Genomic DNA, 19,048 nt, shown 5'->3' with positions numbered 1-19,048 from the left:
AGATCCGGTATTTTCAAACACCGACCTCTTTGTTTGGCAAAAAAATATTTAATCGGATGTTTCGATCCAGACGAAAGGTCCAATTTTTTCAAACATCGACTTTTCTGTTTGGCAAAAAGATTTAATCAGATGTTATAATCCTCCAATCAGATGCTAATTTTTGTTATCAACAGTACCCCTATAATCTTATATATAGTCATGGGTTGAGGAACCCACCCAAACCGCAAAACTTTAATGGTGTCATCCATCAATTTTTTTGCTCCTTCCCCGCAATAAAAGGCGGGATCGGCGTATGGCAACGGCATGGTATCCAAGGGAACAGATCGGGCTTGTCATCTTGCTGTGGCTGCGGAGATCGCTGCCTGACGAACGGCGGTGATCTCTGCCGTCGTGTGTCATCATTTTGCTCGAGAAGGGAGATGGTTCATAGAAATAATATAGTTCTTAGGGATCTTTACAAAAAATATAGTTTGCTTTGCCTTGGGCCATGTGATCAAATATAGGTGGTTCAGATCTCAAGATGAATACAACGACATTGGTAAAGTTTTAGGATACACCCTATGTAAATGTAACTCATCAAAATGCCCCCCCCCCTTCACATTTGGATCGCGATTATTTATGTCGATCCAAACCCAGGGTTCAAGAGAGCTGTTGGATCCTCCTTTACGGCCCAGATTGAGTTTCAACATAACTGGAAATTGCGTTGTTGAAGAAAAAGCCCTGTCATGGCTAAGAATGGTATACTTTCTATCTTTTACGAGTATTACCTCCAATCACAAATAAGTATCATTTTTTATTACGAGTAATCAATATTTTAAAACTTTAGCTATAAATTACTTTTTATGTATTGAGTTTAAATATTGAAAATGATATAGATAGATTTGTCTTGAAAAGTATTTTCATAATAACATAATTTTATTATATTTTATAAATAAATTACATAAAAAATAGTAGTCAAATATATATTTTAGATATCGTATTGATGTACAAAACAACACTTGTAGAGGGAGTAACAAACAAAACTGAGCCTGGATAACAAATTTCTTAGAACAGGCTGTCCTAAATACAAAATTATCAATATAAGGACCTGCACAGAAAGTTTCTCCTCCACTGCCAACTGCAATAACTTTTGTTTTGTACACAAAGAAAAATTCCTCCACTAAAGTAGAATCCAAAAAGGAGAAGTTCGAGCTCAATCAACCCGAAGAGGAGGAGAAAGGGTGAGGAGAGGGGGTGGTCGACTGGTCGGTAGTGATTTCGATCCCTCTTCGTGGTCTACGCATTCTGCCCAGGTAGAGTTCATCCTCCGATTCACAAGAATCGAATTGTTTTCAGTGTGAATTGAGAAATTTTTGGGAGCACATCGATCTCCTGAGCTGCTTCTTGTAGTTCTTGGGAGGCAATATCTGTGTTATGGTTTGCTTGGGCTTAAGCTTGCCTCGCTCTACCCGGTTGATGGGCCTCTTCATGAAGTTGGCTCACATTTTGCTCAAGATTTTGCGTTCCCTTCGGTGGGTTGGCTGGCGTAGAATTCGCCTGACTGGTGGTTCTTCCTGTAGACTTTCCCTCACGTTTTTGCGAGTACTTTTTAGTAGGAGTCTAAAGCTACGTTTTTACTCTGTTCGTGTGCGTGCTGCAAAGAATTTAAAACTTTAGATAGCGATTGCGAATCTCTTTTTTCACGACCAGAAGTTCAGGACCTTTGCAATGGTTGTATCCCTGTTAACTGTTCATGATTTATCCATGCTTCCTTAGAATTTATACAAGGATGGTTCAAAGCTGCTTACTTGATGCGATAATGGAGCTGGTCGACTGCTCTGTTCATGGATTTCCCATTAATACTTGCTTCTTCTGGTTCTGGCTGTTGAAAAGAGTAAATTTGATGCTAGTTTGGGTGCATGTTTACCTATTTTACTTGCTTGGATAGGTCTGTGAGGCTATGTCGTCGCAGCTCTTGGTTACGGTAAAGGGTGGAATTTTCTGTACCATATTAATGTGTGTGTTTAACAACATCACTTCCATTGCAAAAAGATTGTAACGAATGAATAATATTTTTTAATAAAGAAATTGTAAAGAGTGGCACAGAAGCTTTTAAATAAACCGTGTGTTCTCAGTTAACCACAATCGTCATGTCCCTCCAAGATTTTAACGCCAGTTCTGTGTTATTCTGGTCTAATTCCTCATGCTCGGAACACATTTTTGCTCTATTTCTCAATTTAGGCAGGATACATTTGAGATTCATGTTCTTATGTACAGGTGTTAGCTGTTGTACTAGAAGAAGAAAAGGCTATCATGGGCATTTCAGCCAAGTGGATTAAATCACTTGTTGGGATAAAAAAGCATGAGAAAGGCCAAAATGCTGAATGCAGTGATGCAGTAAGTCCAAGGGCATTCACTAAGTTTGGTACTATGCAGTGGTCTGTGGCTTCAGATTTTGTGCATTCCTTAAGTACTCCTTTGCTTATATCTTAAATAGTTGTCCTTTAGCGAGCATAGAAATTTATATGTCATATATAACTAAACTTGTCCTGTCCATAGATTTGGAATCTTTAAGAATGATGATAAAAACAGATGGTTTACCAAAACAAAGTCATTTCAAGTCAAGACCAAGTTATTGCTGACTTGTCTTTGTCATCTGATATGACATCCATTAAGGGTTGCATATTCCAGCATTCCTTCAAAGTCATACACCTTGTATCTTATTTTGGGTACTGCATCATGTAGGTAGTGTCAGCACATTTTGCGTATTGATGTTGCAAAAGTCTCTTCATTGTTCATACTATGTTGCTATTGTCAAGAGTGATAATGCTTCCATCCTCTCATCCAACATATGACAGAAAAAGTTTGTGAACCAACTACTCAACAGCATCCTTCAATTTGAAATGTTCCAGTTTTTGTCTCTTCCTTGGTATGTTAATATTTTGTTAATCTCAATTTACTACAATTGAAACAGTTAGATGGCTCGTCTCAGTGGATACTTTAAGTCTGATTCTGGATCTTTTATGTCAGTTACTTCCTTACTTCCATTCCATGAATTAAACAATGCAGAAACAGGTCAAATATAGTTCTGTTCGAGCTGTTTTATGCCAAGGCTCGTAGTGGCCAGCTATGCAAGTGCCGTGAACATATATCTAACCACGAAGTATTTTGACAGCCACCGCCCATCCTCCATGACACTATTGTTGCACATCTCTGTTAAGCATTCTTTTTCATTGTCGCTAATTGGCTATATTGCTTCAAGATCATACTTTCTGGAAATTGCAGAGGAGATCTGCTACCCAGTTGCTACACAAACGGAAGCATTCTGTAGATACAGAAGGTGTCCTTGCAGTCGAAGAACTCAGAGTACAAGTTGAACCATTGGCTGGTGACACGATCAAAGAAACGATCTCAAATTCCACTTCCTCACCCAGCACATCTCTTCAAGTCACAAAGGAGCATCAGGCTGCAATAGTTATTCAGTCTGCCTATCGAGCATTCTTGGTACTATACTCTATCTTTAATTATCATGTTGTTACCGCAACTAAGAAAATCATAGGACATGGTGCTCTCTGTTGTGCAGAGAAGTCTAGCTTTCCAACTCATATTCTGGTTGAGCCCACAACTTATCCAACTAGGTAACTGTCGCAAAACGTGGTAAGGGCATAGATAAGATAAGGTTATGGTTAATCCTTCACTTGTGAAGATGGTAGAAACTGCTGCTAACCACTCATGCAGCATCAAAAGATACACCTATGAAAAGTTTTAAAAGTCATGTTTTCTTATTCAGTTCTTCATTACTTGCATGTGGCTCAAAAAGTAGTCTCATATTTTTGCCATGGTTGTACCAGGCTAGGCGGGCTTTACGGGCGTTAAAAGGACTAGTTAGACTCCAGGCAGTTGTTAGGGGTCATGCTGTAAGAAAGCAAGCAGCAGAAACACTTCAGTGCATGCAAGCACTGGTAAGAGCTCAAGCTCGTGTCAGAGCAAGGCGAGTTCGCGTTGCTTTGGAAAGCCAGGTAGCCCAGAAGAAAACACCTGAACAAAAAGTTCGCGAGGACCATCGAGATATTGAGGTGAGAAACATCATTCTTCTCTTGTTTAGGAGATATATCATGCAAATGCAAGTCAAGTATGTCCTTAGTAAATATCAATATACAAGCCTAGTTACATAAACCAGACCTGAGTGTCGCTTCATCAAGGGATAAGTAAGACCTATAGTGTCGGTGTATTGAGAAAGGGGTACCCTGGTAAATGGGTCCCATGAGAGATATAATGGGCAGAAGCGTATATTTCCTAAAACTAGTTGGTCGCGTGACCAGAGTATGGTTCCCATGACCAGTATAAGGCATATGCGACCAATCTCCCTGCACCATCACATAAACCCGCGATCGGCCTCACTGGTCGCAGGGCCGGATCTGACACAACATGTCCAATCGTATTTATTGATATTCACTTAAGTGTTTTTCTTCCCCGGACGTCTTCCAATGGACGAAGTCATGGACGGTGTAGAGTGGTCTTGTCCCGTCTCGTAGCATTAAATGCTACAGAGTGAAACTTTTGTAGGTCGACGAGGCACCGCACGATGGACGGGACCTTATCAGCAGGCCGATCAAGCAAGTGGTCGGGGACGGTCCTTCGTAATGATGGCTTAGGTTAGATATTAGGATGAGCAGGATCTTCTATTTGGACCCACACGTAAGTTCTCCTCCCTACTATATAAAGGGATGAGAATCCCGTTTGTAGAAAAGGAAAGATCAAGTCTGACAGCTAGATAGAGCTACCTCTGTAACCAATTGAGATCCTTCATAACACAACACACAGGACGTAGGGCTATTATCTTTCGGGAGGTTTGAATCTGTATAACTCATTATGTCCCTAAGTCATTGTACGCGCATACATTGATTCTTAAAACGCTGTTCACGCACTCGCTATCTAACATACCCGAAATCATTGTCAGGGACTAACCCTCGACATATAGCCTGGTCTGGTCCGGTTTTACTACAAGATTGTCCATGTCATGAATGACCTGGTTGTAAGTTGTTGACATTATTTCTACTAAACAAAGCTGCCATTATCAACAGTTGTTTAGGAAACTAAGAAGCTTTAGTTCTGGTTGCAAAGCATGCACAAAAATTTCTGCTGATCTCTACCCTATGTGAAGATAGTGGAACAGAATGTCAAATACAACATAGGCAATATTCAAGTTTTTGTGTGTTTAATCAAGTATGAGCTGATTAATTATGGTGATTACTAACATTTTGCCAATTGCCCGTGAAGAATGAACAATCTGGGATATGTTTATTTTGAAGGAAATGTTCCTTGTTGAGAACTGATTACCTATTGATGGCTTTCAGGAAGACTGGTGTGGCAATATAGGCTCGGTAGAAGAAATGAAGGTTAAGGCATTAAAAAGGCAAGAAGCTGCGGCTAAGCGGGAACGAGCAATGGCATATGCTTTAACACATCAGGTAACTTGGAACAATAACATTCTACCAGAAAGTGTGAATTGCTTTATATTGATGCTTGAAAGATTAAAATATTTCTAGGATAAAAGCTCTGCAGAGTCTGTTGGTACTTTGCTTATTTTGCTGTTCTGTTGTTGAAAGTATATTGTTACAAACTTGTAGATATTTGTGACCTTTTGTCCTTGTGGGTGTGTGTGGATTGCTACCCATGGCTTAGCTGAACAGGCATTCTGTTATTCTATACAACATTGCATATTTGATCTCCACTAGAGGTTGACTGGGTTCAGGAACTTACAGGGCGAATAGCCGCTTTGTATTTATCAAAGTTGTAGCAAATGCTTGTGGGTAGACTGTTTAGGATGTCCTTCTGGCGACCTTGATAAGGTAATCTGGACCGTTCATCTGGATAAAGGGATTCTGGTTGCTGGGCACTTGGGTTAGTGCACCACAGCTCAACGAATATGAAAACATCAAAATTCACTTTTCTTTGTGACTTGCCTAAAATACATTCTTTTTAGCTACAGGACTTGCTATTTTTGGGTCTGAACTCACTGTTCTTTTCACTGTGGCAGAAAACTGTTGTTCTTAGTGCATAGCTTACAAGGTATGCTAATTCGCGTTTTCCTTTGGCAGTGGCAAGCAGGTTCCAGGAAACAAAAAGCGGCGAGTCTCCAAGACAAAGGACTTGGGGTGGACGAGAATCAGTGGAGTCAGAACTGGTTAGAGAGGTGGATGGCTGTACGCCCATGGGAGAACAGGTTACTTGACACTAATGCCAAAGAGGGTGTTCCGATTGGTGATGATAAACAGGCTGAAGAAGACAGGACCAAGGTTCTGAACAAACCAAAAGAAAAAGTGCCCACGCCAACAATACAATCAAATGGATCATGGCAGAAGAAAAGCACCAGCCACAAGAAATCGCATTCTGATGTGAGTGGCTCCTCATCTGGACAGTCTGCAAATGCTCTACCTGCAACTTCTTTGGGGTCATCCAAGATAAAAGCTAAGTCATCAGTTGAAATCTCTGATGAAGTCAGCTCTCAACCTTCAAATTTGACTTCCCGGTCCACAAGCAATCCAAAAGAAAGGCTAGGGCAAACCAGTGCACCAGCAAAGAAGCGACTATCCCTTCCTAACAAAGGTAATTCGTCTGTCTCTGTATTTTATTGCCATCACATCTGACACTTATTCAGAAAACTATTGCCAGCCATTCCGTAATATGGCAGAACTCACAAAATGTTATATCCTACAATAAAAATTTGTTGCTAGCTAAAATTTTCGGTTGTAGTTAACATGCATCTGAGCAAGATATCAGCAGTTGAAGCTTCCGAAGCATTTGATGCTCGTGACTTGTGTGCAGCATCAGGTAGTGGGGAAGTAGAAAAGGGCCCTACCAACAGTAATCGGACAACCCAGGCCAAGAGATCCAAGAGTGCAGTGAAAGGAACCTCCAAGTCTGAATCAAGAGAGCAGCTGAAGCCTGCTAACACAACTGTGAAGCCAGTTGAGACACAAGCCTGAGAACCCCGTCCATCTTATTCAATATTTATGCGCTTGGTAATGCCCCTTCGTCATGCATGCTGTTGCATTTGTGTATATAAGCTGAAAAATAAATCTTTACATGCGAATTGATGCCATGTATTCTACAATTGTGTGAGTTTGTTAGCGTGTTGTAAATTGTTTACACTGCCGCTATCTATCATTGTGTAAGTTCTCTTCCAGCTACCCAAAAATTTGAAGCAGCATTTGCACGTATGCGTGCAAACTGTGGTTGTATTATCTCCTTTCAAATTGCTCAATATGTGAAAATTAGAAAACCATGTTTCTAACTGCCATGTTTTAGTCTTCAGCATCAGTGATACATAGGGATGGCAATTTCCACCGTCAGGTCGGGTCCCCGCGGGTTTCAGACCCGACGGGGGCGGGTTCGGATGGAAAAATAGCCTCGCAAAGCTATCGGGTCAGGGCCTTGACTTGGGTCAGGTTCGGGTCTGTTTTTTCTCCCGCAGGTGTCATCCAAAACCCCGTCCATCCAGCGTTTGCGCCCGCCTTGCCTCGATCGCTCGCCCGCCGCGCCCCGCCCACCCCGCTCACTCACGCTGCTCTCCCACTGTCGGGTTTCGGGGCCGGGGGCGGGATGGTTTTGTGCTTGATATTGATTTTGGATCCGGGTCAGGTTTGGCAAGTTAGGTTTTGTTGAAAGACATAATTCCAGATTTGGATTCGTTCCAGCACCATCTAACTCTCGCTGCCTCCTCTTTTCTTCAAGCTTCCTTCAGTTGAGGGTCATCCAGATTCTTCTTGACGGGGCACACAAGATTTTGTATAAGAACAATGTGTTCCATTCGGTTCCACACTTCTGTATTTCCTATGATAAAGTGGTGCCTTGTGGTACTGCTTTTGCAAAGCAGGTTCATATGATGTGTCTTCAAGTGCAATCATGCAGATCAAAGCAGCCTTCTTTGCAGCCTTCTTTTAGGAATCAACAGAAAGGGTTGTGGCGTGTTGTGCTGACCTTATATGTTGCATGCATATAAGCTAGGATAATGAAATTTGATGATATAATCTTTAGTGAAATTATTATGCATAACTGTTTCAAAACTTTTTCCCCAATTTTTTATTCTTTGTTGGTCGTTGGGAAGTCAATGTAGAGGATGATGTGCCAAATGGAAAAGATTAGCCAGCCAGTTGGTCTTGTGGAACCGCAAATTAATTTGGACAGGTCCGCACGTAATATTCCCAGCATCATCCAATTTTTTTGTGGGTGATATCTTGTCGTTGTTTAGCAGACAGGTGCGCCCAGAACATACGGAAGTCACATCAACCAACCAAAATCCTCCTTTTACTTCTCTTTTCTAAGAATTTTGAACTGTAGGCTGCATGAGAGGGCATGGTCTCTAATCTCAGAAAAAAAAATTATACTGAAAGCACACCACATGTGATGTCTACGTTGATAGGTGTAACTGTACCAAATTTCAAAATATTGATCACAAATCGTTTTCACATTAGACTGTTTATTCGAAGAAATTGGAAAGGAGTATTTTTTTTTTTTGCTGTTTATCGATTTCTATACGGACTGGTTTTACATGTATATTCTAATATTGTATGACAAAATGTTAGCTCATCTAAAAGTAATTAAAAGTACTCGACTCGATTTGCTTTTATGAGAGGTTCTGTGAACTGACAACCATTTTTTTAACATACCGACAGCCAGATAATCATCATTTGTTGTTAGCCGAAAGATGTAGATGAATGTGTCTGCTCTTCTGGACAAACAAAACAGAATCTAACGTGTTTGGCATGCGTGTTGACCACAAATGTACGGATGAATGAATGAATGGAGAATACTACTAGTTTTTCTTCAAATTCTGACCTGAGTCATCCGATCTGATCTTATCTGAGTCAGAGGATTGGATCTATGTATGGCCTTCTTCTGGCCTTCTTCTGGCCTTCTGGGTACCTTGTTGTCAAGCTCCTGGCCTGACTGAGTGACTGACAGTAGCTCCATTTCAAGGGTAAAAATACAGTAAAAAAACGCAGGATGCAGCTGACATATCGTATCAGAAACCTTCCATCGCCTGTCTTTCTACACCTGCACAAATCAGGTCCATCCACTTCTTCTCTGAACAGATCAACAGAGTGCCAAAGAATCATGGATCGAGTAATGAACAGATCAACAGAGACGGTAGTATGTTATTTATTTCCAGAAAGCAAGTGAGAAACCAGCCTTTATGATCTCATAAAAAAAAATCTGAATTTTATACGGGTACGCGAGGTAAGCAGAAAGCAGGATTCCATCGTACGCTGCTTATCTGCTTCGTCATACGCGACGCTGACAGTATTATACTGTACTGTTTTTCTGACAATGAAAAAGAACTCTAGACTTTTAAACCGTGTGATGCATACTCTCCTCGTGCAATTATAACATCATCTCAGTTTATAAATGACAGTATTATACTCTCGTTCGTCTCGTCGCCTCCTCACCCGCTACTGAAAAAGCCATCACCGCTTAATTAATCGAGGTCTCAAACTCCAATCTAAACTAATCATGGATAAACAACTTGAAAGGGGATTATGTTTCTGCCGATGATCCAACCTCAACAGCAACAGGGCATGCTCATACAAAAGTATAGATTGACCCAGGTGTCGGTTCTGATAAAACTCACAAGCAGGCATGCTTTTCTTTTGGTTGCAGTTGCAAAACGGTTACGATAGGAATTAGTGGTCAAAGCAAACCAAAATCCAAAGCAACTTACACTTGCCATCGCAACGACTCCGACAGTGCTTTTATCTAATATTTATAAGTTTATAATACCGGCCGTCGATTAACTTGAAGCATGTTTGCAAACGCAGAAATTTCAGGGAAATTTTATAAGGATTTTGTAGGCAAGAATCTGTTTTTTTTTTCCAGCGCCTAATCGGTGCCTCAATTTAATGGCCATCAATTAAGAATTTAATCCGGCGGATTAGCTGAGGCTGCAGAGTCTCTGCGAGAGGCACAAGCAAACTGCCGATAAGAGCAGTGTTCGTTCACTCCGCTCCGAAACACAACCGCTGCTGCACTCTCCCTTTCCCCAACCCCTGTTGCTTCGCGTCTTCTCCCTCCGAACAATCTAACATCTCCACCCCAACCGCGCGATCGGAACCGCCGCGCGCATCGCCATTCCCGGCTCGGCTGATTCCTTGTCTCCTGCGGTTTCGTGCGGTTACTGCGGTCTTCGTTCGTTGCACCTGCTGCAGTTTTCCTCCCGCTTCTTTTCCTTCCATTTCTGATCCTTTTCTCGGTACGCCGTTGCCTCGCCTGATCTTCGCGAGTTCCAAGTTTCTGTTGGTGTGATTAATGTCTGCGGATGTCCTGGTGTCGAGATCCGACCCCCGCAGGAAACCACTCCTGAATCGCGGGGATTTTGATTGAGTATTCCTGCGCTTGTTGATCCTGGCCCAAAGATCGCAGCTTTTTCTTGGGGGTTGAAGTGAGAAAGATCGGAGCTTTCGCCGGAGATGGCGTTGCCGTACACCGCCTCGCCCTACGTGCTGTCGCTCCTTCTGCTGCTCTCCATCCCGGCCGTCTTCCTCCTCGCGCCGCGCCTCATCCCGCCCAGGACGCTCCCGGCCATCCCGGACGCCGACGAGACGGATGACCTCGCCCTCTTCCGCCGCGCCGTCCTCCTCTCCGCCTCGCCGTCGTCGACCGCCGCCGCCGCGTCAACAACTTCCTCCCTCTTCAGCCCCAAGCGGCCGCAGCTTAAGGTGGCGTTCCTCTTCCTCACCAACTCCGACCTCATCTTCGCCCCGCTCTGGGAGAAGTTCTTCGCGGGGCACCACGACCTCCTCAACCTCTACGTCCACGCCGATCCCTCCGCCGTCCTCACGCTGCCCCTGACGCCCTCTTTCCGCGGCCGCATCATCCCCGGCAAGGCCACCCAGCGCGCCTCCGCCACGCTCATCTCCGCCTCGCGCCGCCTCCTCGCCACGGCGCTCCTCGACGACCCGGACAACCACTTCTTCGCGCTGCTCTCGCAGTCCTGCATCCCGCTGCACCCGTTCCCGACCTTCTACCGCGCTCTCTTCTCCGACAATGCCGGCCCGCGCCGCCGCCGCCGCAGCTTCATCGAGATCCTGGACGACGAGCCCACGCTGCACGACCGCTACTACGCGCGCGGCGACGACGTGATGCTCCCGGAGGTGCCGTTCGAACGCTTCCGCGTCGGCTCGCAGTTCTTCGTGCTCACCAGGAGGCACGCCGTCATGGTGGTCAGGGACAGGAGGCTCTGGAACAAGTTCAAGCTGCCGTGCCTCGTGAAGAGGAAGTACTCGTGCTACCCGGAGGAGCACTACTTCCCGACGCTGCTGGACATGCAGGACCCCGAGGGGTGCACCAAGTTCACGCTCACGAGGGTCAACTGGACTGACTCCGTCGATGGCCACCCGCACACGTACCAGCCAGAGGAGGTGTCCGGGGATCTCATCAGGGAGCTCAGGAAGTCCAATGGAACCTACTCACACATGTTTGCACGCAAGTTTGCTCCTGAGTGCCTCGGTCCATTGATGGAGATTGCCGACTCCGTCATACTGCGGAACTAGGCTTTGTCGTACCGGGCACTCCAGTGCCCGTTTGCAGAGCTGAAAGCGCTGAGGTAATGCACATTTCTGCTTGCTTCATAGTTTTAAATTTCAAGTGTGCCGAGTTACCTTCGGTTGCATCAGAAACAAAGAGCAAGAATAACAAATCAATAATATTCAATGGCATGTCATATTAGATTGTGTTTGATTCAGAACAGGTGGCTTCATATTTCTTTTGGGATAGAATTGAGAAACCCAGTTCCGCCGACTATGTTATCGATTACATGTTATTATCGCATCTAGACAGACAGTAGAACATTGTTACCTTACCCATTCGCAAACTTGCAATTATTAAACTTGCCAAAGAAGAAGGCATTTTCGCACTTTGATCACTTGAAGTATTGTCATGAGGAAGATTGCAAGATCATGCACACTTCTGTGAACACATCCCCTATTTCTTGGTCTTGGTGACACTCATGGATTTGGTTCATTAAAAGAATATAATGGAAATTCTCTATTTCCCCTGCAGGGTTGTGATGTGATGAACAAGCGCAAGCTGATCCATCCATTCTCTTTCAAATCCTTCAGAGATGAGCAACGAACACCAAACCGACTTTGCTTTGTTCGTGTAATTGCTCCTGGCAAAAGAGGGCGCCACTCCTCAGAGAGTATGATCGTGGGGTGGCGAAGGGCCCCAGCTGCCTCCATGTTAGTATTTTTGTGTGTTCTGTAGTTTCTTTCTTTCCAATTCAAGCTGAGTGGTGTCAGAAGATGAGGGAGGAGTTGTTGGCACGTAATAGGTAGTAATTAGCATGATCATCCTATGTATTAGCATGGAGGCAATCTGTCGATACATGCAGTGATGGTTTGTAGTATCTGTTACATATGTACATATGTCAATATCACGCCTTCTTAAAATGTATATCACCTGTGTCATGGCACCACTGCCTTGCCTTTGAAGTCATTTTTGTCACTACGGTGTTAAGAACTTGCAGGGTTACACCTGTCTTTGCATGCTGCTGTATAAAGTCTGACTGAGCAAAATATCAAAGCCAATACTATCAAAACAACAGGCTCAAGCAAGCATTAAACAATCCATCACACTCAAGGACCATGTTAATATGTTGGATGAATCCAATAGTTCTTGAATTCCGATGTGCAGAATTTTAACCTTTTGTTAGTTATATCTACTCGGAAGCAGTCAGTGGACTGGTCCCAATCATGTACTATAGATTTAGACCAAGAAAGGGGACTCTTGCACTTTTCCATGTTTTCCTCCCCCTGTTCCCCCTTTTTCTTTCGTTTTTCTTGTCTTTTTTGGTTGCTTCTTGGTAGGGAGGTGGGTGCATGGAAAGAGACACTGGGCCAGATTTGCATACTATCATATATGCCGATGTGCTCAATCAACAACCATAATGTCAGCAACTGTCCTTGGAGGAGATTTTGTGTACTATTTCATGAAAGCAGCATGACGAGAATGAGATCATATTATGAAGTAGGTTTCCTGTCTATGTTGCATTGGTGCTGTTGAGTTGCTGGAGTAAAGTAGTGGTAATGCAGCAATGCAATGTAAACGTTTCATGCTTTCAGCTGTAATCTGTATATGATGTGCATCTTGGTCTCTTGGATTATGTGTTTACTGAGTGTAGTGTACAGGGAGTGCAATCCTCTGAGTGTTGAGTAGGATACAATCCTAACTGTAAGTATGGCAGAATCGGTCATATATAAGAAGTTTATCTGAAAACAAATCTCTTTAGGGGAAAATATGTTCTCATGCTATCCAAATTTGTCGGTGAAATTTTTAAAGATGTGTGATAGAAAAGTGTTGTAAGACTGTCTGAGACGCTCACCAGCTCTCCAATCTGAATGTGGTTGGTGCAGTGGGGATTGAGAGTCTGGTGAAGGTTGACGCTGCCCTATCCCAAAAAAAAAGGGAAAAAGTGTGACAAATAGTCTGGTGGCCGGTCTGCCTCAAACCTTTCAAAGATCCTGCAAATTTGGCACGATTTCAACCCTTCAAAAAATTTATGAGCGAATTGAAACATGAGCTACCACTCTGGTCGCTGTTTGCAAAGTAAATCAATGATCCTGACGGCACAGAGATAGAGTGACTATCCGGCCCACAGTAAGACAATTCGGCCCATTTCAGGATACAAATTTTAGAATCCTTGGCCTGAAATTTTTCTTTTTTCTTTCTCATTATACAAGTCATATTTTTGTCTAAATTTTTTTTAGAAAGCTAGATGATAGCATCCTCTACACCACAGAATTTTTTTTAGAATTTTTTATGACTATTTCGATAGTGTTTTGAATTGTAAGAGCATTGGAAAGCAATTTTTTAAAAAAACTTGTCGCCCTTCCTGTGTTTACATTTGTAATTTTTTCAAACAGACACATATATTTATAATTTATTGATTTAAAAAATTAAAAAATACCAAGCATTGTGCCCTAAGTCTCAAAGCTTTCTGGAGGGAAGAGAGCGAGCACCTGAACTGAAGCTTGAAGCTGTAAATATAAGCAAAAGAAAGCTTAATTTCATGATATCAATCCAAAATTTTCAATGCCCTTTGAAAGGCAACCCAATGTAATGATATAGTTTTTCATAAAAAAAACAACTATGTCTTTCATGTAGGTGCTTTTAAGAGGAATTAATAGCTAAGGTTCTATAGTTTGCTATACAGGGAAGATCACAAAGGAGAGTTTCCGTCGGTTTGTCATATGTTGTAGGTGGTAACAATAGAGCTCTTCATCAAGCACGGGTGATCATGTACTTATAAATTGCAAGCTTCGTGACACTTTAGTTTTATTTCATTATTTTCTCTCCGTGTGATGTTGGCTACTTATACAGGGATATTGTAATAATGAAATGTAGGTTGTATGCATCTAAGATGCAAAAAACGGGATGCTTATCCATTTTCTGAAAAAAAGGAAAGGCAACCCCACGTTAACAAAAGGAACCAAAACACAGCAGTACGGAGTGTTCAAAAGAATAGGGAGATAAACAATTTGGTTTACAAAATTCCATCGTTTGAAATGAGACCTCAAATTTTCAGCTCTGCTCTCAGAAAGAAAAATTTATCCGAGGCCAGCAGTGCACCGTTGTACCTAACCATCTCTAGATGGTCCCTTTCTTTCAAAACCAATTTGGTTGGTGCGAATCTTTTCTATTGCCATTTGTTTAGTGTCATATGCCGTCCTACCAGTAGAATGACCAAATACTAAGGACAATTAGGCAAATTAAATCGTTTATCCAGCTACAAGAGTGAATATTCAGTCTATTCATTTCAAGAAGAAGAAGAAGAAGAAGGTTCAAGTCTATGACCATCGCCATGCCTTCCGTGATTGTTGACAGATAAAAATTCTCCTTTTGCTGTCTCTATTTCGGCAACAACTATGGAGAGGGACTATGAGCATTGACTTGGGATCAGAATAAACAAGAATTCCTGTGGTGGATCTCATATGCCTGTTGCTGCGCTTGTATGTATCTAATAGCTTGTCATCCTGTGGGTGATTCATCTTCTTTTCTTTATAGTCGTTCAACCATCGAGAATAGGATTACCATTCATCTACAGATTCGTGAAATATGTATAAATTCCTGATTTAGGTGATGGGACGATGTGGTGCAAGCTGAACCTAAGCCTGAAAAGGGCTGAAGTTTTCAAAGTTTCGAACGACAGTCCAGGATGGCATTGGCCACTCGGGCTTGTTCTGGAGAGACGATGGCACAACGGGCAGTCCATCGAATCCCTCGCTCCCAACTTGTCGTTGGTAATTCCCAGAAGAGCCCGCAAGAAACGGACCATTCATGTGGCGCTGCAGATTGCAGAACAGTCGTTGGGTTCGGGACTTGCAGGTCTTGTTAGAATATCTGTCCCTCTGGATGGGATTACCCTGCAGAGCCCGATGTGCAAGATACCTTCAATTTCGAAGTGGTCACCGACAGGGACGTACTCGGGCACTCAGCTAGCTCCGCATAACTTTTTCTACTCGTAAAAAATGGCAATTACCCGTTCTCACTGACATATGAAATCATCTGAGTCACTGACGGTAAATCAAGATGGTAAAAAAGTTCATAAACGCTCGGATAGCAAAATGTCTTTGGAATACATTTAGCTAATTGGCATCTTGTGTGTATGAAAAAAGAGCATGGGGACTGGCGGTCCCAAATATAAAGGATATGAATTTGTGCTTACTAGGCTCTTGGGTGAAAAGATTTATTCAAAGTAAAAAACAGTATGTGGCCACAGCTCGTTGAGAGAGAAAAATACTATAGTAGAATACCAAATATTTTTTTGTTTTCCTAATGGTAATATTTCAAACTTTTTGGACAGGGGTTCTTTGGGCTGCAAAGGCTTTGAAATTTGGATATAGATGGAAAGTTGGAAATGGACTGAAAGTTGGGTTTTGTGAGGACATCTGGTTCGGTACTTCACCTTTGGCAGTGCAATTTTGAGACCTTTACTCTATAGTGAATGAAAAAGGGTTGGTAATTGCTCAGATTTGGGATGCAGGGGAGGTTAATGTATTTTTAGAGAAAAGAACTTTTACTGAAAGTATGATGGAAAGATGCTTTGAGCTAGTGTCCATCGTGTCAAGTATCCAATTAAATGATGAGCAGCCAATGTTTTACAATCCTACTCACCAAATATAATTTTTCATCGGGATATGAGCAGACCAAAGTTGATAGCGTGGAACGATTTGCTTCCTCACCCTATCAACATTAATCTTATTCAAGAGCTGGACGAATTCTGATGGAATATGAATAAATTTGGTAAATTCTCAGTTAATACTTTTTACTAGGCGCTTATAACTAATGATGAACCAAGAAGGAACAAGAAACTATGGAAACTAAGGTTACCATTAAAAATAAAAATAAAAATCTTTGGTACCTCCGTAAAGGGGTTTTCCTAACAAAAGATAATTAAATCAAAAGACAATAGCAAGGTAGCTAAAAGTATTACTTTTGTCACAAGAATGAGATGCTTAAGCACATCTTATTTGACTGTCATTTTGCATGGTTTATTATCCAAGTGTCCTCTAACATTTACCCTCCAAGAAACGCACAAAATATGTTTGGCAACTAGCTGGGTGGGATTAGTAAGCAATGGAAAGTCAAAATAATGATAGCAGTGGCAACTTTTTGTTGGTCGTTATGACTTTGTAGAAATAACGTGGTTTTTAACAAGAGGAAGATTAACTCTACTTTTACAGGTTATTTATACATTTACATGACTGCTCTGTACATAGGCTGTGTTGCAGCGACAGGAGCACCAACATATGGTGGCATTGGCATAGGCATATGCTTTTATGAAACAGGCGGTCAAGGGAATTTTTACCTGGTTTAGTTGGTTGTCTAAACTCAGAATTGAGGCCCCGACATAGACCTAGAGCCGGTCCCCTTGTGCTCATTGTGTCTCCATTTTGTATTGTTTTTGTTTTTGTTTTTTTTCCTTTTTTTGTCAAGTGAACTCTTATATGTTTGCATCACCTTGATATAACGATAAGAGTTAATAAATTTTCTTTTATCGAAAAATTAAATGATGAGTACAATGCCTTGATTTGGCAGTATGAGTCCAAGGGGTCTACTCTAGACAGTCTCTTTATGCAATTATAAATTTTAGAGGAAATTTGCCTATATACATCCCTTCCATTTGGAAAATCTGTGTTCCTCCTAGAGTTCAAAGTTTCTTGTGGCTGTTGTCTCACAATAAGTTGATGACTAGAGGTAACATGAGGGAAAGAAGTATGAATAAACCAATTGATTGTGCGTTCTGTTCTGAACTTGAAAGTATAACTCACTTATTCTTTGATTGTACTGTTGCAAAGTATATCTGGAAAGAGATATCTGAACTTTTTCAGCTAGAAGTAAGTAATGACTATGAATCAATAGCTCGTTTTTGGATTGCAGACAAGAAGTATTTGGTGATGAATGCTGCAGTGCTGTGGGCACTTTGGAAATTACGTACTGATTTTGTTTTTCAGAGATTGGAATGGCGGAGTATCAAACAAGGGTGGCAACGTATCCAGCAGAACTTAAGAACTGGCGGCCAATGTTCAAGGATACAGAGTCAGCAGAAGTGAAACGTTGTACCAAGTTCCTGAGTGTTCCCTCGGGAAATACAACTCTGCATGCCCATATATACGTACGGTCTATCTCATCCGCAACGGTTGAGATTATTTTCAGCAGCTATCTCAAATTTGTATTCTCAAAAATACTATTACAGTATCATCTATCACTATTACAGTATCTCTTATTTTTTATCTCTAGCAGCTCCTATATTTCCTACCTTCTACTACTTTTTTTCTCTCTCCGGTCCCACTGTCAGCCTCTATAAACAGCACTGCTACATACTATTACAGCATCCCCTATCACTATTACAGTATCCCTTATTTTTTATCTCCAGCAGCTACCATATTTCCTACCTTCTACTACTTTTTTTCTCTCTCCGGTCCCGCTGTCAGCCTCTATAAACAGCACTGCTACAGTACTCCTACAGTGGGTTCCTCCCCTCTGAGCTACTGGCAGCACTGCGAACAGTAACAGTACTGTGCGGCACTGTAGCACAGATGAGGTACTGCTAGATCTCGATTTCCAGTGCTACAGTGTTTGACTGTAGCACTGGATAACTCCACTGCTGAAGTTAGCCTGATGATTCAAAGCTAAGCAACGTTGTTGACATGAAGATGAGCCTGAAGCGGTGTGCAAGTGAGGCGGATCTGTAATTCAGAAAGTTCCTGTTGTCGTGCTCTGTAGGAGTTACCTAAAAAAAAAAATCCACTCAATCATGAGAGAGGAAAAATTGTTAAATAATCCCCTTGTGCCTTGTGCTCCCAGCAGCTGGAACTCCTCGACCGTCTCCTGGTCGAGAGACATGGCTTTGGCTTCTCCGCCGTGCTCGGTTGCAGCACCTGAACCTGAACTGAAGGCTGAAGTTCAAAGTTTTGACCTTAAGATGCACCTGAACCTGAACTTGTAGATGTGAGCAAAAGAATGCTTATATGAAATCGATCCAACTTTTGAGCGCCCTGTGAAAAGGCAAATCACTATTCTCCAGTGTTAACAGAAGGTACTGGAAAGCAGCAGTCGAAAGTGTTAAGAAAAACAGGGAGGAGATGATAAGGATTTTTCTGAAAGAGGGAAAAGATAAGAACAAGTTGGGGTGTAAAACAAAAAGGTTGACGGGCGAGAGTGGCGGCCAGTACAATACACACTGAAGCACCATTGCAAAAGATCATCAATCCAGTACTTTTTAGTGCACAAGTACCAAAGCCCTCCATGCAAAATCTCCAGAGAACTCATAGGAAGTCTGAAGAAACGTTAGATATATCCCATGCGTGTGTAGCACACGCCACCCACGCGTATTCCATCAGGTCTCTCCCTTCTTTTATCTCCGTCTTGTTTCTATAAACCAGTTATTAAGATATGAAAGAGGCATGCCTATATAGATAACTCACAATTTATCCATTAATCTATCGTGTGAATTATTTATGTCTTCGTAGTATCCGAAACATTCGCTCCTACGACCTCTCACAACCGC

The 19,048-nt window shown here is 42.2% G+C and overlaps 2 protein-coding genes across 7 annotated transcripts; both read left to right on the top strand.

The window, feature by feature from the left end:
• Nucleotides 1–1,123: 1,123 nt before the first annotated feature.
• Nucleotides 1,124–7,157, top strand: LOC133906369 (protein IQ-DOMAIN 5-like). 6 transcript variants are annotated; one of them, XM_062348248.1, is made up of 8 exons: nucleotides 1,124–1,292; nucleotides 2,257–2,376; nucleotides 3,265–3,388; nucleotides 3,434–3,483; nucleotides 3,831–4,055; nucleotides 5,337–5,450; nucleotides 6,081–6,588; nucleotides 6,736–7,157. In XM_062348248.1, exons 2-8 carry the CDS (start codon nucleotides 2,293–2,295, stop codon nucleotides 6,966–6,968), a joined length of 1,338 nt encoding a protein of 445 aa, XP_062204232.1. In that variant the 5' UTR covers nucleotides 1,124–1,292; nucleotides 2,257–2,292; the 3' UTR covers nucleotides 6,969–7,157. The 6 variants fall into 6 exon arrangements, with proteins under 6 accessions (XP_062204232.1, XP_062204236.1, XP_062204234.1 ...); XM_062348252.1 differs by lacking the exon at nucleotides 3,831–4,055; XM_062348250.1 differs by having other exon boundaries at nucleotides 3,265–3,483; nucleotides 6,814–7,157.
• Nucleotides 7,158–9,926: 2,769 nt separating this feature from the next.
• LOC133906627 (glycosyltransferase BC10-like) lies at nucleotides 9,927–12,432 on the top strand. Its single transcript, XM_062348582.1, has 2 exons — nucleotides 9,927–11,584; nucleotides 12,040–12,432. Exon 1 carries the CDS (start codon nucleotides 10,449–10,451, stop codon nucleotides 11,529–11,531), a length of 1,083 nt encoding a protein of 360 aa, XP_062204566.1. The 5' UTR covers nucleotides 9,927–10,448; the 3' UTR covers nucleotides 11,532–11,584; nucleotides 12,040–12,432.
• Nucleotides 12,433–19,048: the final 6,616 nt, after the last annotated feature.

This window comes from Phragmites australis, chromosome 23 (assembly GCF_958298935.1).
Source record: "Phragmites australis chromosome 23, lpPhrAust1.1, whole genome shotgun sequence".
NCBI classification, from domain to species: domain Eukaryota; kingdom Viridiplantae; phylum Streptophyta; class Magnoliopsida; order Poales; family Poaceae; genus Phragmites; species Phragmites australis.
The sequence above is the reverse complement of the archived record's forward strand: the minus strand, read 5'-3'. Positions and strand labels throughout refer to the sequence as shown.